The 26,804-nt window shown below is 48.2% G+C and overlaps 1 protein-coding gene across 3 annotated transcripts in view; it reads right to left on the reverse strand.

The window, feature by feature from the left end:
* The window catches only part of ninaC (STKc_myosinIII_N_like and MYSc_Myo21 domain-containing protein ninaC), a 145,988-nt gene that overhangs the window by 78,907 nt on the left and 40,277 nt on the right, over positions 1-26,804 (reverse strand). For 2 of the 3 annotated variants that reach the window (XM_084593325.1, XM_084593326.1), the window contains exon 1: positions 8,258-8,536. The exons of the other annotated variant lie outside the window; for it this stretch is intronic. In XM_084593325.1, the coding sequence (XP_084449451.1) occupies positions 8,258-8,291 (34 nt within the window). In that variant the 5' untranslated portion in view covers positions 8,292-8,536. Of the gene's footprint in view, positions 1-8,257; positions 8,537-26,804 lie in introns of those variants that run through there. 3 annotated transcript variants of the gene reach the window in all.

Raw genomic sequence — 26,804 nt, forward strand, 5'->3', positions numbered from 1 at the left:
GCTAAAGAACTCTGAGTAGTCAAAATTTTCGGATTCCTCCACTACGGCGTCTTCCATAGCCTGAGCCGCCTTGGGTCGTTATAAACGAAGCAATCAATATTACCTTATAAATCGACCCCTTTTTTTTATCGTCAATCTTGTCAGGATTGGCGCCGTAGGAAATAAAACAAAGTTCAATCATCCCCATTCTGTAGAGCTCACTTATCTTCAGCATGCGTGGCGAATTCGTCGGATTCAGGAAAACGCACCAAGCGCCGCGTCGAGGAATGCTGCTCGAACACCTTTCGCTGGCCCTATTTCCATGCTGTTCGCACTGACGGCAATCCATCACGTTGGCCAGAACGGGTTCCTGCATAGACCGTCGTTCCTCACACACAAGTGGCCGCCTTCAACGAAGCCGAGAGGTCTCTCTGCAGGGCGTCTCTCTTGCCTGAGAGTACAACACATACTTGAGTAGGCTCCTGGATATGTTCTTGGAATGGCTTCTGAATAGGCTGGCTCATTCAACTGAGCTGGAGCTCATTGTGCACCATTACTAAGCACAAACCGCAGAGCATCCACTGCTGTCAGTCACAGACTGCGCTGCATTCATCCATATGTTGGTCACACTGCTGTTCTTGTTGGCACTGGAAAGTCTGCGCGAAAATTCAGTGAACCATGGAAGGACGGAAGAACTTGCATGCTTTTCTTGCAATGATGAGCTTCGGAGTTTAATAGAAAACAGCCGCGAAATCGTTTTGTTGTTTTTAAGCTGCGGCGGGAATACGGAGAGTGGACACTATCCCGGAGAGCGTTTCGTGAGCACAGCGCGCCGTAAATAGCCCCACACGGTGCCCGAAGAGTCTCTTAGCTGGCACCGGTCACGGTGAATTGGCGCCAGCTCGAGACGATTGAACGGCAAAATGAGGTCGGCCTTTAGCGCCGCTTTTTCTCCTCTTTCTCGTTCCAGGCAGATTCTGAAAGGGGCAGAAGAGCAACGGCACAGCCGATTTCTCGTCCTTGGCATTGTTGTCTTCCTTGGCGCCCACTTTGCAAGTTTTCTTTCCTCTCTCTTTTTCTCTCGCTGTCTCTCATCGTGCCACGCTCCTTCCTCGGCGCAAACGTTACTCCTCGACTGCCCCCGGCATCGCGTCATTAGAGCAGGAAACCGAGCGTGACTAATCGAGTCCCTGGGACCATATAGTGTTCCGAGTGGACTCTTCGTAGGGAGAAGCGCTGGCTGGCGCGGAGCTTGTCTCTGCGCTTGTACACATGCTAAATATTACCTGCCAGGAAGCGTTTAACTCCACATGTAGCCGCAACCAGGAACTGTAGCAGCGTAAGCGAGATTTTAAAAGCTTAACATTGCATGCCCAAAGAAACGAAACCGTATTATAGCCATCGACGCTTCCCGATAATGAAAGTGACTTCGATCCCTTGCTCAGTTCATTCCATGGATTTTTTTTTTCTTCGGTATTTGGTTTAAATAGCTTTAGCTCTTTTGAGCATGATCTTTTTTTTTTTTTTTTGTACGAGTTCCATCGTCGTTAGATACAACCTTCAGGCTGGTAATTAGCGAGCATGGAGTTGCTACTTCTGGTTCCTTTTCTTCTCAGCGTTGCTCCTCCTTTTGGTGCGGTGTTTCAATGAAGCGAAGAGCGTATATATTATACATTTCGACGTCTGCTTTCACTTTTCAGCGACGGCAAGAAATAAGCTGTCACCAAGAGGCCAAATTCAGTTTGAAGCGCGTAACTCACATTATCCGAGATTGCCCGGGGATATGGTATATATTATATACGTCGTGTCCCAATCCGTTTAAGGATGCGGCTGTACTTGAGCGATTATACCGCTGTCATGACCTTGGGAGCCGTCTTCTGAGATAGATATCTCCTTCAATATGGCCTGCAGAAGTGGAATAAATTGAATGCCGAGCAAGAATCTCTAAAAGCTCTGCCACTGATCGCATTCCGCGGGACCTTTGAAAGCGCGATCGGTCAACATTCAGCACGATTCGTTCGGAGAGGCAATAAAGCAAACTGATAAGTGCTTGTTCGGTCTCCCAGAAATTCGTGAACGCACGAGGATACCAGAAAAATGTGCTTACTGCCAAATACAATATTGAGTCCTGCCATCGCGTGACCTTTGTCGCTTCGCTCTTTGCAGAGCTGAAAAACACATTGGGCCGCTTCTAGAACTGAAGAAATACATGCCGCTGGCCATCTTCGATTGAATATCGCATCACACCATGCGAGAGCTTGACGGCATTAAAAAAACACAGCCAGTTGTCCCCATACGAGATCGAATAATCCGCACCACGCCAACAGCAGCGAAATGTTTTGCCCACCAGGCGCAGTTATGTGGCGGCCGCCCCTTTCGCCCCTCCTCCGATACGTCATTCGTGACGTAAGCCAGGAGAGTTCTACTGACGGCACATAATGTCGTCGGTTTGAATCTCTATCGCAAACTAACCTGCGACTTGACTTGCAGGTGGATGCTACAAAATAAAAGCAAAATGGCACGACATCACAATGAACGCTGCACAAAGAATAGTTGTGTTACAACTATGATACGAAATGAGGCTATATTTTTGGTATATGTCCGCCGCCACTACTTGCGAACACATTCTGCGGACTCCACTCATGAGCCAAGTAAGGCTTTAAACTTAATAGCCTGACAGAAGAACAACACTTACAACTGCACTGTCTCTCCCGGACTGTATGCTTCACTAAACAAGGAACAACTACACATGTACCGCAAGTTCAGACACACACAATCCTAACCCCACTAATGGCCTGCAATTGCAGTTGGCGTATACAGCTCGGTCTTATATACACTCGCAGCATTGCATTGTCCCACCTGTGTCTTAGATTAGGGTGAATAGAGAACTATTTCTGCACTCATGAATACTGTCACCACCCTTCCCTTATTTACGAACCTACCCTCCCCCCCCCCCCCCCCTTTTTTTTTTTTTTTTTAGTAGCTTGACCTCATTCGGACTCAGTGGATGACCAGAGAGGCCTCTAATAGCGCCTCCTTCTCCTTCTTATCCAATCCTTACTGGCTCTTCGTGCGGACACAGTGATCATGCACTATGCGCTCAGAGTATTTTGCATGGGCGAATTTGTAGCACCTTTTTTACTGCAGCCATTCCACAGCCTAGGAACTTTAGCTCCCTACCATGTACGCTTCATAATTGTGTACACTGCGTTCTTCAACTATGTAATCCGTTTTTATTGTGTCCTCTTTAATAACTCACATGCGGAAATCGAACCATCAAAAGTGACGCCTGCGAAACATTTGTACGCAGCAAGAAAGTAGAGAACAGTGAGATTTAATTCACACTCACTGTATGTTTTCCCAAATGCGACGGAATAAAACCTCACTGCATTGTTTTCCCATGCCGCTTTCATCTTTTAGAGACAACAGAAAATGCTCACATTTTATTCTCTTGTTTGCATTGCTTTTAGAATCTTGCTCTTACTAGATGCACTCCGAAATATGAGCCAGTAGAAGCAACACGCACATATTCAAGAATCATAATTTAGCTACACACTAATGCTAGTTTAAGGTATTACCGCATATATTGAGCTGCACCTTTTCCGCTCGCATAAGAATCACAAGAAGAAAGATTAGATAAAACGAAGTACATAATGCGTGGTGGGAAACCTTATATCTTTTTCCGCATTTCAGAAGCTTGGTTTGGAATAAGGTAGCTCAAGTTTTCGAGCGTTTTTCGGGAAGGTCAAGGCCCCGAAGTATCGAGAGAAGTAAGGTAAACAAAAAGAATCAAGACGAACTATCCTCGTTAGGAGAAACAGGGGGCAATCTTTCCTCGCGTTGTACGCATGCATGCATACCAGACGCTGTATCCAGGGATGCTCGTTTGCAAAGCTAACAATACCGGTCAGCACGTCGCTCAGCACGAGCCACGTGCAGATCGCGTAACAAACGCCCGTGCTCCATAACAATCTCCGATCGCACACATATGCGCCACGCTCAAGGGCACGCCTTCTATCACAATCGGTTACGCGTAACAACGCACGCGCGCAAGCGCGTTAAGCTTCTTCCATATCTCGCATCAGATCTCCTTTTCCGCATCCCGAGAGGCCGGCTGCCGAGCAATAGTTGGGCGAGCGCTCGCTGAGAAATACGAAGCGTCCGGCGGCGTCCTCAGCGCGAAGTCGTCGCCTCCGCCGCCGGCGGCCCAGTTACATGTATGCACAGTTTAAACGTCTCAAAATGAGACGCGGCAACAATGAAACAGGCGCCTCGCGCACGGACGCCACTGTCGGCGGGGATTCACGCTTTATCGGTTCGCGCTACCGGCACGAATAGTGTACGGCGTCTGTGCGTATACATATGCGATCGTATCGCATCTCGTTGGAGAGAAGGAGCCTTCCTATCCGGGTCACCTAGTTTTGCCAAATACCCGTTTCTTTAGTGGCGTCGTCACCGCTCGGAGGCTCCTGCTGCGCTTGAGCCGCCGCCGGCGATATTGAGAAGGAACAAGGCATCGACCACGGCCGATCATGACGCGATTGCGCTGCGCCGTACGACGTCGTTGTCGCCTCGCGTCGTTGGCCGCCACAGGGACAGAGGTGTGGGATCTTCGGTGCGGACTTTTCTACGACGCCGCTGGAGATGCTTCGGCCGAAGATAAAAGGAGGTGATCCTTTCATTACGCCACACATGTACACCGAGTCGGGAGGCACATGGTGTGGGAACGCGACAAAAGAGGAAGTATTCCTAATGTGTGACGCCTACATAATGCCGAGTCGAAACGGTGGCGGGTGCTTGACCGAAGCACCCTGGTATCATCACCCGGGAAGCTTTTCTTTACTATCCTTACACCCTACTTCTGTTTTGGTTTCTTTTTCAGTTTTGTCGTGAATTTTTGCTGCTGGAAGTATTGCTTATATTTCGCCTTTCTAGTTCCTTTCCTTCTTTTACTTTTTTCTTTAAGCTCAAAATTATCATCAGCAGAGTGAACCATCTTCCAGTCGAGCCATAGTATCAAAGGGAGATAAAATGTAAATAATTTTGTATTCATTCTTGAGAACTCCGCAATCCCTGCTGAATCTCACCAAGGTATGCGGACCGCCGACCGTAGTGATGTAAAAGCAATGGAAAGCACGCATCTCCTGTTAGGGCGAAAATGGGGCCTTCGACTTCTGAATTCGGACGGAGGGAAAAACAAAATTTCCAGCGCATCGTCTAACACAGTGCGGCTGGCGGGGTATTCTAGCTGTTCGAGCATCAAGAGGGACGTTTAGCATCGCGGCGATGTATTAGGGCAAATGTGTGCATTACTAGCGTAGAATTAGCGTACACGTGTACGTACAGTACCACTGGTTTCGAGAAATGATTCAAAAGAATGATTCAGTGATTTCTTGGTTCGGTAAACAAAAAACAAGAAACAGTTAACGAAAATAAGTTAAAGGCAATGCTCAGGCTTGGTCGGCAAAGGGATAAAAAAAAAGAGGGGCGGGGGGCAGCAACTTGAGGTGGGGGGCAGTCGAGCAACTTACTTTCTACGCGAAAGCCAGAACAACGCCTTGTTATTTTTTCTGTATTGGGTATGCATGAAGAGCAATATCCTCCCATTCGCGTAATGTTCGTATTGAAGGTCATATCGAGCAAAGAAAGAGCGGTTGCCTTTTGATGTCCCGCACTGGTTGACACTGTTGAGGCCTCTGGTATAGCTACATGGGAAACTACCTCTCTTCCTTTCCTATCAATAAACACATCTATGTAACTACCTTATTCACCTACACCCCCTTCCCCCCTTCTCCCTTTCCCTCCAGCTTGCACTCCGCAAGGAAACGGGGCCTGTGATGTCAGCGATGAATTAACAACGAACACGTTCTCCTTTGCCTTTTGTTCAGTCGTAACTGAAAAGCAACGCGTCTGGCTCCGGGCATAGATTTTGCGATGGAACTAATTCCCCGTTCGGTGGCAGCTTTTCCCCTATATGCAGGCACGTGTCAGTCATGCTATAGCGGACGTCGCGCGACGTGCACTCAAAAGTGGCGAGCTTCGGCTGGGCATCCAGAATCAGCCGCTGTGCTTCGCTCAGTAGCCGTCACAAAGCGCAAGTACCATACTCTGCACTGTTGTGTCAGTGTTGACATATGCGTAGCGGTGTTCTCCATTCCAGCGGGCACCGGACAGACTTTCGGCGCTCTGTGCATGGGCTTAGCCGCGCTGTATCCTCGGTGACCGCCTCACGGGCTCCTGGAAGAACCATCACGCAGCCTCGCTCGCCCAGCAGGCGTATCGAAAATCGCATATATCGCGCATATACACACGCAAACTGCGTCTGCTATCGTCCGTCCGCGCGAGAGGCACGCGAGCTGCGGGCGTTAAAGCAGGCGTTCCCTGGGGCGACGTGAAAGACCTGTCCTTCGACCGCGCTCCTTGTCGGTCGAGGACGCGCGGCCCGAACGGGCTTCCGCCGACCGCCGCCCTCGATTCCGGACGCCACAGCCGCTGCTGCTGCTACAGTAACACTCGCCTCCCCCTGACAAGCCGGAAGTGCCGGTTCCGCAGCATCAGTGCAGCCATAAAACTTCCATTATGTGCCTAACTCGACCCTGTATACCAACATGTACGACGCTTTCTCCAGTAGAACACTGTCATAAAGTTGTAAATACATGTCTCGCCGTGGGATTTGATAAATATCTTTCTCGCCTGAGGCATCTATCGTCTAATTGCTACCAGCATATCAGAAAAATTCAAACTATTATTCCTCTTTTTTGGTTGATGCGCGAAACTTGCTCTAACTTTAGAAAATGCGGAATCGCGCACAAAATATTTGTTCTATATCATGATATTACGTACTGATATGCTCGCCGTGCGGGTTCAATGGCGACAGCGTTCGGCCTGCCGAGCCTGGCGACTGCACTTCTATGGAAGCGAAATTTGACATCACCCGCATGCTCTGCGAGGTCAGTGCACGTTGAAGATCCTCCGGGTGGCCGTAGTTAAGCAGGTGGCCTCTTCGGTACGGTGTCTCTCAAAGCCACTGTAATCTCGAGGACGTATGGTGCACATATCATACCTTGTCCATATTATTTTTGAGCTTGTAACTACTGTCATTTCAAGTGCATATTGAGGGGGAGTAATGCCACCTGGTGTTCCCGAGATCTTTAGGTGGCGCCTGGGAGAAAAAGACGCCGAAGTCGGCTTGCCCGCTCTGTGCAAAACTCTGGCTGCTTGTACAGCTTCGCCTTATCTTTTAGGCACGTCTAGCCCTATTGTCCGTGACAATATATATGGCCCTGAATAACTTAACTAAAAGTTGTGCGACTAATTTAGAAACAAGCAACTGAGTTGTCCTCCGAGGGAACTGCATACGACCTTTGTCAATCTATTTTGCGATCATACATCCCCAGTAAATGGCTGCGTCGCGACCCTATCTTTCCCAGCGTCGCCGCAAGTCGCCGGACAGTCGTCGGCAGTATCGCAGACCAAGGCTGATTAGCGAGGAACAAATAAAAAAAAAAAAAGAACCAAGGAAAAGAATGAATACTTGCGAAGCGAGAGACAGCTATGTAAGGTCAGAACCTGGCCTGCATTCTGCTTAAGCTGTATTTAATCTCGCGAGACAAAAAAACTAGCGAGAGGTATGCCAGAGTCCCTTTGTCCTGCCTGTTATGTCCTGACCAGTAAATATAAGAACTTACCGTACCTGTGATGTCGCAAACGCTTACAGAGAGCGTGCGAAAATATCGGGGTATTTCGGTGCAAACACGGCCGGAGTAAGTCTGAGGGGTAACAACCCGTATACCATATCTGATGAATTTGTTGGCACCTCACGTAGGAATTAATTACCATTCTAAGCGGTCAAATAACGCTGCGAAGGGCTATCTGGAATGCCTGCGTTTTTCACAGTAACGCAAGATCCGAATCACTTCCTCGCACGGAGGTGCAGAATCTACCGGTCAAGGAGCGGCAAAAACCGCTCGCCAACGCACTTCACTTCCGTGTATTTGTGTTGTACCTCAAGTTAGGCCTAGTATTCAGAAACTATTGCAACTACAAGTGCTTCTAATAGATAAACTTTCTGGCACTAAAGAATTCTCACTATGTGTGAGACTTTTCACTACCGCTGAATATACTCACGTGCATGCATTGTGACACCCTGCCCACGAATGCGACCGTTGCAGGAAAATGAAAAAGAAAAAAAAAAAAAGAAAAAAATATGCAAGGCTCGACACGGCTGCGTAACATTTCCTATGCAAACAGTGTCTGGGGAATTTACAGAAAACCTTACCTGATAACCACGAGGAAAAATAACTTGCTTTCATGACTACTCCCACTCGTGCAGCGTTACCAGTAGCAAAACACTGAGATCAAATGACTCTTTCCCACGCTTCAGGTTGCTGGCCAAAGGGGCGCGAAATAGGCGCTGGAACAAAAGAGAGGCGGACTCCAATCCAGGCGCGTCTAATCACCCCTTGGCAGCAGCAATACCCCGTCCGACCTTGCCGCGAACCACCCTACATGAATACCCGACAGTGCGCACTGGCTTACGCACGTCTGTAGCCTCCAACTTGCAACGCACTTCCACGCGCACTTGAAACTATACATATACGCGATAACAAAAACTCGACGAAAAATAAAGAAAACAAGACCGTGGCCGATCGCGCAAGAGTAGCGGCAGTGGAGAACAAAGGACGTCCCTCCTTGGGCGGCGTGGCCTTCGTGCCGATTGCCACACAGCGAGGCTCCGGCATCGGAAGCCGCGGCGAAGTCCTGCAGCTGCGTGTGACCAGGCCGAGCATGCAGCTCGCGAAACGTTGTTAAGTGCGACTCTGAACTGACCTTACGATTCCTACGCACTTGTAGGTGCTCGATGCTCTACGTAGCGTGGCACTCTATAGAAGGAGACAATAGGCAACACTCGCCGAGATCGCGACGGCTGCAGAGTTGCAGCCGGTGAATCTCAAAGTCCCGCGTCGCAAAACTGGTTGCTTGATTACATTTGCTCGCTTCGAATTGGCAAGTCTCGGCAAAAATCAAATATTCACCTGTGTTGTCACGTTCCTCTGACTGAAGTGGAGAGACTCTGCCTCTTAACTGTGGGTAATTTAATAGGGGCATCCGAGTAAATCATTTTTCTATACCAGCTTGACGACTGCTGTGACAAAACGATGGCTCTGCCACAAGGAAAGGGGACGTATTGAGTGAACGCGGTAGTGATGGCTCACCTTTATGGTTGTTAATTTAAAACTCGATGACCAGCCTGAAATAATGAATTGATAAGCTCAGCTAGAGGGTTTAGGGAGTGCATTGGATTGGCCCTGTGTCCCATCCGTCCGTTTCGCCATTGTTGGACGCCAGTGCTTCTGGAATTTGTTCCTCACGATACACCAGCTCCAGCACGACAAGCATGGACGTTCAAGGACGACCACTTCCTTCATTGCAAAATGTGGCATTTCAATACACATGTTGAGGACCATCCAGTGTACTCGCAGTGCTAAGTATGATGGCAAAAAAAAAAAAAAAATAGCGGAAATTCAGCTAACATTTTAATGTCGAGCGAAAAAGATGTTGCACAGGGTTTCCGCTTCTGTCGCCTAGCTTGGCGTAGTTACCTGGAATGAGACACACATATTTCTCCAAATAAACCTTCTTTTTTTTTTTTTCGATTGACTGGGTAACTGCAACGCCACATTGCGAGATTTATCGTTTCCTGGGCAACTAGTTGCTATGATGCTGTTATGCAATTGCTATGCAATTGCTATGCTATATGCAGCTGTTGTGTTGAATCAGAGCTGCTTCGCAAGCAAGACAAGTTTTTGCTCGGGATAGCATCCTTCCGATTAGTGCTCTTGTGCCAGTATCGAGAACTTGTGGAAACTCTTGTCGAATCTGCACTTCTCACTTTCTACACGCAGCGCGCCAATTCCAGGCTACCGTTCGTAGTTTAACAATAACACATTTTTTGAGGACACGTTATAATCGCGCAATGAACTTATTTCTCGTGCACTTTTTATAACGAGAGAAAGGAAGCGTTTTTAATCTAAAACCGAGTGTGGCGTTAAGAACTGACTGTAAATATATCTGGCATGCTTGGTCTATACTTCATGGTATGGACGGAAAAGAAGACGCAGTGGGCTGAGTCAGTCCGGCCAAAGAGTTCGAGCTGATATTTGGAGCAGGACCTGTGCGCGGTTGGTTTCAACGTGCGGAAAGAAGTGATCAACAATGAGCTTCCCTGTACCATAGCCGCGAATATATGATCTCTACAACTGCAGAAGCCGTCGACAATCGGCAAAATTCCGAACGAGAAAGAAACAAAAATTATTTTAGGGCTCAGTTGTGCGGGGAGAACGTTAACGAGAAGGCCGCGGAAGGGAATGTGGCGAAAAAAATAAAAAAAAAAATAAAACGCTCTCAGCAGTTTTTAACCCCCCCCCCCCCCCCAAAAAAAAAAAAAAAAAGAAAGAAAGAAATGCACTCGAATACCAAAGCGTCGGCTTTGGAGCCCCAATGGGTTCCTTCGACTGCAACAATGGCGAAAGACCACTCCGAGGCAAAAATGACGGGGTGTGGGGAGTCAAATGGAAAACTGCGTTAGGCCGAGGCTTTTGAAAGTGGTCCACGCGGATAGCAGAAAGAGGAAAAGACAAAAAGGAAAGTAAAATGAAATAATGCGTAAACGCGAGCACACACAAAGTTCTCTCCTTTACCTGCAGCCCGCATACGAGCAACGCAGTCCGCGGCCTCGTAACGACAGACCTCGAGCGAGGCCCTCATTCCAGGCGTTCGCGGTCGCCGAGCCATTGAATCGAATCGTGAAGTCTTGATCGATTCCGACTGAATGACTTCGCTGTGTGAGGCGGCGGTCCTCGTGCTTCGGTGCGGGTCAGGGTCCCATTGTTGGCGCTGCTCGGTGGGTGGGTGCGCGTGTCCGTGCGTCCGGACAGCCTGGCTGGAACGGGTTCCCTCGGCCTGAAGCCAACGTGCGCCTTCAAGCGCCGGCAGTGGCGCACAGATTTGCCACGAATGCTCAGCGTCATTGCGAAACGACGCCGTGTCGCGCGAGTCGCCCGTTCCGTGCAGTGTGTACGAAACTGTTTCGGTGGCAACCACAGCTGCTGTAGATCGCGGTAAGCTGCGGGATTATGCAGGTTGTACGTACTTACAGTGCTCACATGTCATACAGAGCGCAAAGCGTTACAGCCACCCCCGCTGTCAATTGATGCGGGTGCGGGAGCGGCCTAGTACGTGATATCAGTTATGGTCTTTGTTTCCTGGCCTATATTCCTTGGAAGTGTTTACTTGCATTCTTTCTTCTTCTCGTAACAAGCACTGCACGCGAGATTGGGCTACTTCCAGCTACACGTCAGCGGAGATCACGGTCCTCGGCATTTGATGAATGGCATGACGTTCGAGCAAGCGTGCTGTACTGAGATTTCGCATAGTCCGAGGGCACGCAGGCGTATCAAATGAAGAAGGAAATGTGAGCCACGTCTTGTAACCATGTCAACTTGCATTGTCTGTGGCCGTCGTCGTTTACTCGTGCGAGACGGCTCCTATAATTTTAAGCTCCGTGGAAGCGCGCATGAAACCTGGCTCCCTTGTGTTCAAAGGCGGCACACGTCGCGATGGATACAATATAGCGCGAACAATGCAGATCGATTGATAGAGTCGTAAGAGCAGGCTTAAAATGACAGCCCGATTATGTGAGTGAAAGCTCCGGAGTGAGCAGCCGCGGACGGCGTCACTTTCTCTCAGGGTAATCGCGCGAGCGGAACAATACTCCGGAAATCGTTGCGTGCGCGCAAGCGTGGGCGACCGAAGGAGATGCTCGAGACGAAGGGAGCATCGATCTTCCCAACACGTTCAGAGGCTGAAGAAACGCAAAAAAACAAAACAAGCTTGGACGTAGGATAATAAGACTTCATGGGCCTCGATGGTTAGGAAAACGAAGAAGCAAAAGAAAAGAAACGCTTTTATCAAAGTCATCCACGTCCACACATACGGCACAAGAAATCTCATTCCCTTGCACTTTCCTTGGTTTATGCCAGTGGATAAAACTTGCGCTCCGGTTGGTGCCTTGAAAGTGCAGCACACGGCAAAACTGTGGGCAGAAAAGGCAGCACAGCACAGAGCAGTGCGGTACTTCATTGATTGAAGAGTGTGCGTGTGTTTGAAATGGTGCAAAGCGCATATAACTTTTACAAGCATAGCCATTGCAAACCTCTGTTTAAATTGGACTTTTTGTTTCTTCAATAGCACTTTCTGGGGCCCAAAGGAACTCAATGCCCCATATGTTAGCTTTTGCCCATGATGGGGTGTCAGTATCTAGCCCTCGTAAGGCCTTTGAAGGCCTTCCCTTGATGCAAGGCGCTTTACGATCCCTCCAGTGGCTTCACAGACGCTCTTGCCATGCAAGGTGGCGAAAACGTTCCACTAAGCTGCCAGATGAAAATCCTCTTCATGGCGGCACAAGATAATGAATTTCTTTTTATTGTTATATTAGGAAGAGGCACAATCAGAGAAGTAGTGATTTTTTTTTTTTTTTTTCACCGCCACTAGATCTATTCAGCCACTGCAATGAAACAGCCCCGACAGTGGTCGTGGTGCCGTGTACCGATTTTGATGTTGCGACCGGCTAATACACACGCTCCGTTGACAATACAGAGGCCCCTGGAAGCCCTCTTATCTCTTCAGCGTTTGTCGCAGCGTGCTTCCCGGGTAGCGTATATGACTTTTGAGCAGTGCAGTGAAGGTCAATCATGGCTCGAGGTGCGGTGCTCAACCCCAAAAATTTGTTTCTCGCTTGAAATAAACAAAAAAAAAAGGCTCCGATAAAAATTCTTGAGTAAAATTTCAATGAAGCTAGCTATAAATTGAGCTATAGTTAATATTTTTACCAGGAACGCCTCTGTATAAAATTTATGCCCGAAAACGTATTACAAAACATTCTTTTCTAAGTTAAACATATTTTTTTTTCTGAAATACACTGTGTTGTAATAACCATTTAATGAGGTGGCACACATTATAGAGAAGAGGTGAAAAATGTGATGTTGCTCGCTAATGTAGAGTGTACAATATAAAACTGCAAATTCGGTGTTTCTTGCGGATAAATAATGAAATAAAAACGACACAAAACCTTTGCGCTACAGATTTGTTTCTTGTGCAGTTTAAAACCGAAAAAAAAAAAAAGGTTTTTAAGCGCGAAAGTATTAAATATTTGATTGGTTTGTAAATTTCTTAGTGAGAGCAACTTTTGCACTCTTCTGAGAAATTTGAAGGGCTGTCGCAAGACCAGGAAGTTTTTTTTTTTTGGGGTGGGGGGGGCAAGGTTATTAAGGGTAAATAATTTAGCAGGCTTAATAAAGAATCCCAAATTTTATAGACAGATCGGAGGGGGTTGAGAGCAAACTCTGCTTCGTTTGGCATGGAAGGACTTAAAAGTATTTTACAAAACACCGCAGTGGCTTCATAATTGTTTTCAAGAGCGCAGCCCACTGAATTCAAACGACAGTTTTAACATACTCGATGCGAACGCAAGAAAAAAACTTTGAAAGCAATTTTTTGCCACTGGTGCGGAGCTTAGAACATTGCCATAAATATGTGCATAACAGTCTTCTACACTATCCCGAATCGCCCCACAATTAAACGCTGTGCCCTAGAAAGCTGGACTTTTGCGTTGTGAGGGTAGTGACATTCGCGTTCTCAGATTCAATTCGGTGTTTTCAACAATCGCGTAAACTTGGTACACCACGTAATCCTCTGCACGCGCTAGGTTTTGCGCAGAGCTGTGATACATAGACCGGCCTCCACAATCCCCCTGCCGGGCATGCCATGATACTACTCGTGACGCTCGAGTGAGCGCAACGTGGCAGAGTCTTCATTCAGACGCGAGAACGTTCCGGCGCCCGGAGGCGAGAGACAGCCAACGCGCAGACCTTCGACCTCTCCCTCGGGGGATAGCGCGTACTACTACAATCTGGCACGGGAGGACGTGTAGAGTGCAGTCGTCGTCCACAAGCCGTCCCAATTTCCCACGCAGCATGTTCCACAAACCGGAGCTCGCGCGCGCGTTGTCGCCGCTTTATGCGACAAGGACGCGGCCGCTGAGCCAGCCATCAGCGAGAGCGGCCTCCACTCGCACGCCGGCCCACAAACACGCGTGCTAAGCGCACAGACAGACGGAGGAGGCCGAAAGCGAATCTTGCGCCGCCGCATGGGAACGACGCTGAATGCAAATGACAGGCCTCTTTCCCACCGGACGGCGTTTATGGGGAACCTCCGTATGCCATATCGGCGTCTTCTCCGCTTTGTTTGGCGACCTGCGTGCTCTGGTGGCCGTATAGGAAAAGAATCCGTATCCTATTCTTGACTCAGTTATACACGCGGTCATCATGACGAAAGTTAAAACGCACAAAAAGATGAGGACAGTGAAAAAGACGTGAGACACACGAGCGCTAACTTGCAACAATTCATTGCGGACGGCGAAGCGAAATATAAAGGAGAATCGTGGCACGTCACGCATGCGCAGCCGGCAAACCAGTCAGCGGCGACGCGGGTATTTCAGTTCTTTGGCAGACAAAGCAATCGACGGCTTGGATACGCAGACATCCCCCAAACAATAGGACAAAGTGGACGGTGCGTGATTGACCGCCTTCGCGAACACCGTAGAAATGTGAGCGGGAGATGCGGAGGATTTCTTGATGAACACTGTAGGAAGTATGAACCTAGGGATGACCCCAGCGATATTTACAGCTCCAGCCTAGATCCTCGTGATGGTTGTAGCTCCAGCCAAAGTGTAGACTCCCCCGCTAAGTCGAGCTATGTTCGATTATATCCAGATTGTATCATTCTCGCAAGAAACCGTTGTCGACTGACGCGCGGAATTATCGAGGCGGAGAAGATAGCTTGTTTGGGGGATGACTGCGTATCCAAGCCGTCGATTGCATTGTCTGCCAAAGAACTGAAATACCTGCGTCGCCGCTGACTAGTTTGCTGGTTGCGCATGCGTGATGTCGTGCCACGATTCTCCTTTATGTTTCGCTTCGGCGTCCACAATAGATTGTTGCAAGTTAGCGCTCGTGTGTCTCACGTCTTTTTCACTGTCCTCATCTTTTTGTGCGTTTGAACTTTCGTCATGATGACCGCGTGTATAACTGAGTCAAGAATAGGATAGCCTCCAGGTTTCTGCCCTGTGGAAGGTGTAACAATAAGAAGCAATGAACTTACTATGCTCTTGTGGGATATGCTGGTTACCTGCTATACATGACCAGAAGGTGCTTGCTAAAAACAATCCACGCCATTCTCATTCTCCCAAGTACTTCACTTTCCAAAGCGGTCAAGAGGTTTCTAAAGCGGTCCCTCTTAACGGAGAAGGTGTTCGCATGAGTTGTTCCGCTGAGAAGCAAAACGCGGAACCAGTCGGCCCTTCCCGCGAACGGCCGACGGTTCGCAGGACATACTTCTCGCCGCAGTTTTCAGCCACGCATTTCCGAACAGTGCAGTGTGTGCTCTCTACAAACGTGAACAAAAACGGGCGTGGGACCTACGCACACGTAGCCGTCGCAGACACCGCGCTGAGCGGGAAATCGTTACGAACGCTAGCCAAGCATCAGTATGCATCTCACGTGCTGCACTTTTCTGTAACCGTGCTCGCAGAGGTGGTGAGAAAGAAGACAAATGAATGCTTCCGAAAGTACGGGGTCGAGGCTGCCACGCGTGCTCTACGGCATGAGATCTCATTCGCCGTTACCAATATAGTTCTTAAAAACGCAACTTCCGTGTGCCGGTTGTATACGCACTTATCAGAGCAGTGTACCGAGATGTGGTATTACAGAAAAAGAAATATCCGCAATGCATGGTTATATACCTAACGGGCAATCACTACGCGTAAGAGCGTCTCCCTCTCTTTACCTTCATCAAAATTCCCTTCACGATCAGCTCGCAAGCGTTTATGTACTAGTACTTCCGTCGGAGCAAATCTCTGCAGCCAGGAATTGTTTTCTTCAGAGCACTTCATTGGTTATTTTCGCGGTGTTGCGAGCTGCACACACAAAGGTGCGTTCCCCAGACCAAGCGGCTAAATACCCGGAAAATGCGTTTCAAAAGCGCAGGAAAAACTCTGGCCAGCCGAGATTTCCGGTCGTCCGGTTTTTCCTTCCGGCAAACCCTAGCTGCACTTAACGGAAGCGCTGCGCCGCAACCATGTATATGCGCCTCTCGAAGCTCCGTGAGGGGCGCGCGTGCGCATTTAAAGCGGAGCAGTGCGTCCAAAGGCGACGAGGAATTTCCACGCACTGCGGACATAATTGCAGCAGCCGCGCAACAGGAAGGCCGGTCACCTTTCTCTCCCCTGCCTCGGCAGCGTGCGAACTGGGCAGCGAGAAAGTGTTCCCTCGCCCACACCCGCGCTGTCCGAGGAAAGGCGTGTAGTGTACGCTGTCTACGCCGCGTGTATGTGCGTACAAGACGCGCACAAGCGTGAAACGCATTGCTGGCTGGCTACCCGTGTAAACAAGAGCGCAGCGGTTACGTGTAACGTGTGTATACCATATACACATGGGTTGGGACAGGCTATCCCGCAACTTTCTTGCCCACTTCCGTGTTGTGTAATGCTGCGATGCACGCCCCTACGCTGATTGGAACCCGAAACGCTCTTTACAAGCGTTAAGGGCGCCGCTGTACACGATGTTATCTTGCTCTATATTTATGCGCAGCGGTATAGCTTCTGTGAGTAGAGCGCTTATGCATTCGAGTGGTCACTGCTTGAAATGAGGCACGAAGTAGGTTCCTTTCCTGTGCACCCCGCGGCCTAATACACGTTCATTTTGCTCTGTGTAAAATTTATTTGTGTTATCTTTGCATACGCAAAAAACCGAGTTCGAAATACGCATTACGCTCTCGATTGTCCCAGAGCGCGAGGCAATCGCTTCCACAAGTGTTTTCACTCAGGACCCGGAAAGCTATACTAAAGTCGTGGCTGCTCCACAGTTAACCGCAAGGAACTGCGATATGGAGCATAGTGCTTGGCACGTCGCGTCGTTTGCGATCGCACGTCTTTGGTGGGCACCGTCCGATTCTGATCACATCGCATTGAAAATCAGCTGTGGTTCCACATTCCAAACGGCGTCCGCCACAGTGATTTAGTGACAGTGGAATTCAGCAAGCAGATTTTACACCATCATGCACGTACTCAGGTTCCTGTGCGTTTTAATTCACTGTAAATTACTTCGGGCATGGCTTGAAGTGAAATGCCAATCCAGTAATGAGCCACCTGTCCTCTATCACTTTACACATCTGCCTCACTTTCATTATAAGCTTGGTTGGTTTGTGGGGTTTAACGTCCCAAACCAACTCAAGCTATGAGAGACGCCGTAGTAGAGGACTCCGGAAATTTCGACCACCTGGGGTTCTTTAACGTGCGCTGACATCGCACAGCACAGGGACACCACTCCTTTTCGCCTCCATCGAAACGCAGCCGCCGAGTCCGGTATTTGATCCCGCTTCCTTGGGCGCAGTAGTCGAGCGCCGTAACCACTGCGCCACCCCGGCGGAGCACTTTCATTATAAGGAAACATGCCTGTACAGTTGGTACATGACTTAATGAAAACAGCGCACTAAAAACGGGACAAAGAACAAGACACGTAAACATTAATAGTGCGCTCTGTTTGTGTGCAGGTGTCATCTGCTCTTTGTCCCGTCTGTGTTGCGCTGTTTTCATTAAGTCACATATACCTCTCCTTCTTCGACGCGTTTGTATAAATCCACAAAAAAATGACATTTAAACGCACGCCCCTTTTCCGGCCATGCGGAAATAAAAACATTGCAATGGAAACCAAACGCGGAAAAGTCAACAAAGCATTGCAGGCGGGAGTCTTGGAGCAAATGTTTTCGGTGACGGTCCGCTCGCCTGTGGTATTTAAGTATGCGTACTCCACGGTCTTCCGGTTGAGGGCTGCCGGGCGGAGACGCTCTCGACAGTCGTTTCTTTACGTGCGGAAACTTCGCAGCGACAACACGCGTCCGGATTCCCACGTGAGCCCAGCCGCCTCATTAAGGCCTCGTCAGCCGGCCGGATTTGGGGCACAAGAGGGAAAGTTATTAAAAAACGATAGAGCACAAAAACATTAAAAAAAAAATACCCAGAGGAAACAGAACCAGACCGCACATAAAGTATGCCAGCACGCTCGTCAGATCATTGAGGCAAGCAGAGAAGTGACCGGAGGAACGCGCTGGGGGAAAGTAATTCGATAAAAGAAGCCGGCTGGAGCGAAGAGCGTCGGAGAAGTAGAGGAAACCACAAGAGAGGAGGGGGGGTACGCGACGCGCTGAAGCCCACACGGAAGCCGCGGGGACTGCCGGCAGGACGTGCCATCAGCTGCTGTACGTGTGCACGCTGTGCGACCGAGGACGTCGACGCGAAGACGGGTGAGAGTAGAACGCGGAAACGGCCGACGAAGATGGATGCGAAGGAGGGAGAAGTTGGTCGCCACGTTACCGGCTCACGTTCACCCACTGACAGTTGTTTGCGCTCCTGTGCCGGCCGACGCGCAACGGGTACGCCACAGGAGCAACTGCAGCGTGCCATAGAACAGGGGCAACGCGCTAGTTCACGCTGACCTTCAGCGAAGCCGCCATTACGCGACTGCTTTGAGCAGTCTTAGATTTGATGCAATGCTGCGTATTGGATCTCATGACGTATCAATTAACTCTTAATATGACCCGGGTGTGTGAAAGTAAACATTTAGTACTCTAAAAAATATATTTCTTTTTTATTTCCGGGTGTTCCATATTCAGATGGCCATCAGCACATTATGCGCGAGCCGCTCTTTACTTTCGTCCCTGATTTTAACAAGGCTTGAATATCTTCACTTATGCGACGCGCTGACGATACGGTATCGATACGGCTTTACACACTTAAATGCCATGTGTCCCCACCTGTAAAGTTTGGGGTATTGAGAAACACGTTGCGGCCTACCACCTTCCACGCCTGACAGGTGGCACAATCGAGAGAGGGAAATCCTCCGTTCCCTTTTGGAGGGGAATAAAAGGGAGAGACCAGAAGGTGGCTGCCAAGGATAGGTAAATGATTTGAATCAATTTAAAATGCGTATCTGGTGATGTATTGCATGGACAGTCATGCAGCATGTATGTCTGTACGACATGTTATGTGTGGGCGTGCATGCGTATCTCAGAGCCAGGTTCTTTTGCTTTCACACTGTTACTGATAACTGTTATAAGGGATCTCCAATTTTTTTTTTTAATTTTTTTTTTTTTTTTTTGCACTTGCATTGATCGAATGGCTCATTTTTCGCTTTTCTCGTACCCTGGTGTACCTGGAGCTTTGGTGTGTTCTCGGCAATGCCGTGAAATTTTCATAGACATTTTTCATACACCTCACGTTTCTGGGCAGGCGGACTTCGCAGCTTCTTTCTGCGTCCTTACTATAATCTTGAATGGAGTCTTGAAATGGGGAACCGATGGAGGTGATGTGCGACCGTTGCCGAGGCCGTGTGAAGAATAGGAAGCTATCCGTTAGCTTCGATTTAAAACATGCTTCAGGGATCCTAATAACGAGGAGAACTATTGTTTAACGATTATTGATATCTGCATATGCTCGAAGCGAGATATAGGCTGCCGACATGGCAGAGTTAGGCCCAGGGGCTTTAGACCAAATTGCCTGAGGCACCGGAATGCGAAGGTTCTCTGTTTTCGCCGGTGATGCCTGTAAACAAAGCCCCCCCCCCCCCCCCCCCTTTTTTTTTTTTTGTTCTTTCGCTTTTCGTCTTCTGGATACCGTTGCGGCGGCTTCGACACGACGATTTAATTTGACCTCCTGCGGACACTATGGGAGGAAGGTTTTGATTGGCTGGACAGCGACTTATGTAGGAATGTAGAGAGTTTTCTACCCTGGCCAAGATTTCTTACCATGTCCTCGTACTCAGCTGCCACTGTGAAAAAGAAAAAGAACCTAAAAAGGTGATCCCAAAGTGATCTAGGACATCGGCTTTGTTTGATTATAGATTGATTTATTTAAATATTGGATAAAATTTACTTTTCCCTATACATTTTTTCGCTGTAGAAGGGTGAATTCGTTACGACATTGAAGCATAACTTGCGTAAATGCGAATTTTATAAAGTCTTACACACGAGAAGTGATAGACTCCAAAATAAAAACGTTTTCGCATATCTGCTCCAATTTTGCTCCTCGTGCTCATGAAGAGAGGTAACCCAATCAACTTCTTTTGTTGGGTCACGACTCGGCTGAGTTTCTCCGATGAGATGCTTTACGACTGGCTCACTGTGCCTTCACTATATTCACTTGAGATAATTAAAGCGTCTGGCAGACATTTTAACTAGGTAGTGAAAGCATTTAAAGACTGAGAGGGCTCTATCCCTTCCGAAAGAATGTTGCGGAGGAAACCACTGGCCTTGCCTCCCGCCCCCTTTGCGCCGGTTATAAAAGAGGCACAACTTAAAGGGCAACTCCGGAGGTTTTTTGACATTCGAATATTCTAATCAAAATTTTACAGTATATTCTCCTCTCCGTCCTGACGCATTCTACAAAATTTGGGTGCCGTACGATAATCCGTTCGCGTGCAACACGACTTTAAAATATGCTATTTTCATGGCTTAAAGGGCAACTCCGGGGGTTTTTCGACATTCGAATATTCTAAAACAAGTTCGATATATCGATAATTTGATATACAGAAATCGGCTCGTGACGGCACTTATGATGCGAAAAAACAATACCCTATTTGTCGTGTAATCAACCCACTCCCATAATGAACCCGCCCTCCACTTTTGCACCCGAGAATTTCAAAAAAACCGTCAAGGCCAGCTTGCTCCTCTCCGTCCTGACGCATTCTACAAAATTTGGGCGTCGTACGATAATCCGTTCGCGCGCAACACGACTTTAAAATATGCTGTTTTCATGGCTTAAGTTGAGACTATTTCTGCCGGCAACACTGAGTTTCTGACGTCACAAACAGTATACCGGCGTTACTGTCCACTTTCCGCATGATTATGAAATTGTGAGGTTTATATTGAACTACCCCAGACATTTTATGCAATGCTTCATGATTTCCATACTTTATTTTCACCATCCAACGCACGTACGAGTGTTTCTCTAATACTGAGTGTGACGTCACCATTTCGTCACCTGGGACGTCGTTTCTGGCCATGAAAGCAGTTTTGGTTTCGGTTTTCTGTTTTTTCTTTTTAAAAATACTTCTAATTGGAATTTCGAAAAACGGATTTTTGTGTTCGAGTCAGGGCGTGCCGAGGAATGTAATTCAACCAAAAACACAGAATGATGGAAAAATCACCGGAGTTGGCCTTTAAGTTGAGACTATTTCTGCCGGCAACACTGAGTTTCTGACGTCACAAACAGTATACCGGCGTTACTGTCCACTTCCCGCATGATTATGAAATTGTGAGGCTTATATTGAACTACCTCAGACATTTTATGCAATGCTTCATGATTTCCATACGTTATTTTCACCATCCAATGCATGTACGAGTGTTTTTCTAATACTGAGTGTGACGTCACCATTTCGTCTCCTGGGACGTCGTTTCTGGCCGTGAAAGCAGTTTCGGTTTCGATTTGCTGTTTTTTTTTTTAAATACTTCTAATTGGAATTTCGAAAAACGGTTTTTTGTGTTGGAGTCAGAACGTGCCGAGGAATGTAATTCAATGAAAAACAGAAAATGATGAAAAAACCACCGGAGTTGACCTTTAAGGAAGCCATGATTACACAGGTTGCAAAATGTATGCGCGTGAACGAGCATCCGCATGGGGAGCATCTGACGGGAGCCATTGGTGCTGTTGCGTAGTGCAAAACCTTACGTGTAGATCTATCGGAGTAGTCAAAGGAGCTGCTGACAGCCTTCACGTGTAGCTGCGCAGCTGCGTCCCAATGTCGGTCTTTATCAGCGTCTCTTCCTGTGAAGGAGGAAAAAGAACTGGATGCTGAAAAGATACCCGCTCCGTCAAAGGTCTGGCGAGTTCAGAGCTAATAGAATAGCGATCATGCGATGCGATAAATCCGCCTTCGCAGCACTGGTTGGACGTAAGTGCTCCCACACGGCCTTCAATGCAAGTTCCTCGGAGCGCGCCTTGAAGCCACCCTGTGCACAGCTGATGCTATCGGGCTGGCGCGCGAACTTGACCGCCAAGCGAATGGCGTGGCGCCGTCGGCATTCTGGTCACACGGTGGCGGTGGCAGCGCTGAGGCGTTGCAGCAAATGCAATCTGTGCCTCGGACAGCGCCACCGGACTTCGAGGCTGCTATTCCACGATGCACGCGTGGAAACCGCCTCGAGGACGCGAAAGTGGAGCGCAGACTACGGAGAGGCGTGGACGATTCTGCGCCTGGACAGCACCTGACGCGTGTGGGCGATATTCTCACCGGACCCACATCACGCGGGCTAAAACAAATAACGCGCTAAGTTGTTTCCGGGCACTGCTTACATATCTAGCATTATAAACGGTCAGGTCGGTCAGCTAGGCTTCCCAAAAGCCATCATTCGCGCTGGTAGAGCTGAGAACAAACTAAAACGTCTATAACCAGTCATGATGGACATGCCTCCCGGATGTGAATGAAGCGGGAGTCGAAAAGCTGTGGAGAACAAACTGAAAGGTTCAAAGTTGTTATTTACCGCACCTTGATCTGTCGCGTTTGCTTCCTCTCGCCTCTAGTTCGGTTCTGTCCATCAGCCTGAATTTTTTAGAGTGAAAATCTTATGGTGGTGGTAGAAACATTTACTGCCACGCCCGTCTGGCGGCTGAGCCGCATTGCCGTTGGTGGTCGGTGTATAACTGAGCGAAGGAGAGCCACGAGACCGTCACGAATCAAAGGTAATTTCTCCGCTGCGCCGCTTCTTCGTGGCTCTTCCTTCTCTTTCACTCGTGAGAAAAGAAAAAGAGTGCTTCGTACTGCTCATGCGTGCATGCAGGAATCTCACATTGTTTGCCTCAGTACATCGCTAAAATGCTTAAATATAGATGTGCTCGTATTTCGCATTAGAGAATATCGTAATCCCCATTAGTTCTTTTTTTTTTTTTTCGTCCTTGAAACCTGTCGTGCTCTGTTCATGGCATGCCTACCGTTCATTGGGAATCACTATGAGTCCACCTGCTTTTGCCCTGCAGTCTCCATCCAGTGGGGTAAGCCGACGTCGTCACGTTCTATTATTGTAGCAGAGGGAGCGCGGTGCGCGCAAACGGACGATGCACCCTCGATGTGATTTATCTCCGCGTGGCTTTTATGACGAGGAATCTGGGCCCAACGGGGACCGGCCGCGAGACGAGTTCCACCGCGCTCGAAAGCGGCAGGCGCATCCCGCTGGTAAACAGAGTGACGGCACAGGCACGCCGATATGAATAACAGCTGGCTCATAGGAGATGGGATGAGTGGTGCAGTCGTTTGGGCTCAGGAACGACTAACAAGGCCCTCTGGAGGACTTTCCATGGCATGGAAAAGAGGCGGCAGGTTAAAGATCATGCAGAAAGTATTAGACTCGCATTACAGCTTACACCAGAAGAGTTTGCAGATCAGGCTGCTGCCCTTTTCTTCCCGAACCGCGCACATTATCCGGCGCCTTCACCGACAGTGGATGCGGTTGATAAAACAGGAATAACATTACCATTTACCAAATTGGAGTTATTGGCTGCTATAGAAGAAGCGAATGGTAAAACTGCGCCTGGACGTGACGATATTCCTTATGAAGTATTCAAGAATTTAGAAGGAGCCGCAGTTGACGGCTTGTTGGATGTGGTAAATGAGGTATGGCAAGGAGGAGACATTCCACTCGGCTGGAAACACTCGGTGGTGGTAACAATACCAAAGGCTGGGAAACCTCCCACAAGTCTAGAATCTTTGCGGCCTATCTCGCTAACACCCACAATTTGCAAAATCTATGAAAAGATGATAGCCACCCGCCTGTCATGGTGGTTGGAAAGTAATAAAAAATACCATGCTCGACAAATTGGGTTCCGAACAAACCTTGGGACAGAAAATGGACTGGCTGTGCTCGCTGAAGAGGTCATACACGTGTCGCCTTATAGCCACCTAGTGCGCACTGTAGTGGCTACCGACATGGCGAAGGCATACGACAACGTGTTACATGCCAAGATTCTTAGCAACATGGAATGTATGGGCATTCCCTTGCAGGTCATAAAAGCAGTACATAATCTGCTTAAGGACAGGACGTTTTCTATCCGGATAAACGGAAAACAAATTGGCAATTACACCTCGAACAGAGGCGTGCCACAAGGGTCAGTGTTAGCACCTTTATTATTTAATATCGCACTGATCCCATTGGCGTGGAAATTAGCTAAAATACCAGAAGTGGGGTTCATGATATACGCAGATGATGTCACGATTTGGTCTGTTCATAAACAAATTGACAGACAGAATCGGCATCTGCAAGAGGCTTTAAATACCATAGATGAGTACGTGCAAAGTGCAGGCCTGGAATTATCACCTCAAAAGTCCAGTTACATTCATGTTGCCAACAAGAATGGAAGAAAACAATTGGCAACGCAAAGAGTCTCCCTAAAGATTGGAAATCAGGCACTGGAAGAGGTGGACGAGTTGAGAGTTCTTGGCCTAGAAATTCACAAATCCGGCAAAGGAACACAATGACTTCATAAGGTGAAAAAAGTAGCTGCGACTTCCTTAAACTTGATAAAACGCATTTCGTCTAGGGGAGGAGGAGCTCGAGCGGACATGGCAAGACGTCTTGTACAATCAGTGTTACAGCCGAGGATACTATACCAGGCCCAATTCCAAAGACTCACGAGGCGGCAATGGGCAAAATTGGAAACAATAAATAGAAACGCAATGCGCACTATCACGGCCTTACCAAAACTTACCCCTATCCCTATTCTCCAAGAGTTTGCACAGATAAATACGTTGACAGAATTAATTGAACAACGAGAGGCAACAAGGGATATGAAGCGAAAGTACGTTACGCCCATAGCATCCTTGTACAACGAAGTGGCAGTTCGAACACCACCAATGGCTGACCCCCCTCCTTGGGAATTCACTACTATCACGACAAACAAGACCACTCGGCTTCGTCGCAAAGAAAAGCTGGCATCTCGACCTCTGGTTGATGCACTTCCAGGTACCTTAATTGCATATACGGACGCATCAATTATAGAAAATGGCGGTAGAACAGCAGCTACTAGTCCAACACACAGCGAACTAAAGGTACATAAAGAATATCTTTTAGAATACCCGGACCCGCTTGTGATGGAACTCTATGCAATCCGCGTTGCTATGGAGGCCATAAATAAAATAGATTCGATAACAGAAGCCCACATCTATACAGACTCCTTAGCCGCCATAAAACAACTAAAGAAAGTGACGAAGACGCTATTTGTTACCCAGGAAATCCACGCACTCAATAAAAAAACAAAGATAAGCATCCAGATACATTGGACACAAGACAATGCTGAGAACGCTGAGCAGAGAAAAGTTGACCACCTCACACACGAAGTTCCACACACTAATGCGCCCCCCACCAGGCTCCCTTTCGATGCCCGTTCCGCTGTTTCCATTTTAGCATCCTCTTTAAGGAAAAGTACACGTGCCCTCATTCCCCCGTGTACATTCCCACTCCCTCGTAACTTAACGAGATTGGAGGAGGTTTCCCTTAGAAGGATAAGAGCTGGGGCGGCCCTTACCCCTTCGGTAAGATGCCGATGGGAATCGCAAGCTGAAATCGGACCAACCACATGCCCAAAGTGTTCCACACCAGCTGCAGAAGTGGATGTTCGCCACCTGCTATGGACTTGTGCAGGGACAAGGGAATCAAGGACAAAGATTCTGCGCGAAGTGGGTCTAACCACAACAAGGGAAGATGACTTTTCTAAATGGCTCACCGACAACGCTAAGAGCGGGAGCCTGCTCCGGTTCCTCACGGAAAACCATTTACATGAGTTTATATAATATGCCTTATGGCAAGTTTGCGTACAAAAAAAAAAAAAAAAAAAAAGCATCCCGCTGGGAGAAGACGTGACGGCGATACCGTGGTCTAGGTGACTACCACCGTCGGCGCGGAGCATGAGCTGCTGCCACTACTGAAAATCTCCACAGGGCAGCACCCTAAACAGGATATATAGAACGTGAAACGTCGGCTTTATCCATGCCTCAGTGTGCGGTCTGCACACTGCCAACTGCCGTGACCGGTCAAAGTGCTACCGAGTGCCACCATGCGATGACAGTGACATCTCACTGCGAACAGCCTCAAAGAGCAGCACGATATCGGCAATCTTGCGGGAAACTCGGGTACAGCCACAGGCCTCTATTTAACGCCATTCAAAACTTCTTAATAGAAACAAAACGTCTACCTTGCTAATATGCTTTGAAGTTTTAATCTGTACATATAAATCTTACTATTCTCCTACTGCGTGCGTTAGTATTTACTCTTTTATATTTTGGTTTTTCATATTTACATTTCCTTCTCTATTCCCTAGCATTTATTTCTATTTATGTTTGTGATGTAATTATCCATCTCAAAATCTAATATCTCTGCACTCCAATTCTTGGCCGATCCCCCTGTGTGGGTATGTGCCATCGCATTAGAGGAGAACAACAACAACTTGCGCTGCATTCTTTTTTGTAACCAGGCATCACTGCGTGCCTTCAATGGCTCCACTCTGGGTTCGCCCGCCAGTGAATCACCGTTGCCCATAAAAAGTGAAATTCTGATCAACAGAAATGCGTTTCAATCACTCAAAGCTTTCGGAAAAAAGGCACATTTGTGACAGGTAGATATATTATTCATGATTAATGTCTGTAAACTAACATTCCCTCGAAAGTATA

The sequence above is a fragment of the Amblyomma maculatum genome, chromosome 2 (assembly GCF_055883805.1).
Source record: "Amblyomma maculatum isolate TAMU_Amacu chromosome 2, ASM5588380v1, whole genome shotgun sequence".
NCBI classification, from domain to species: Eukaryota; Metazoa; Arthropoda; class Arachnida; order Ixodida; family Ixodidae; genus Amblyomma; species Amblyomma maculatum.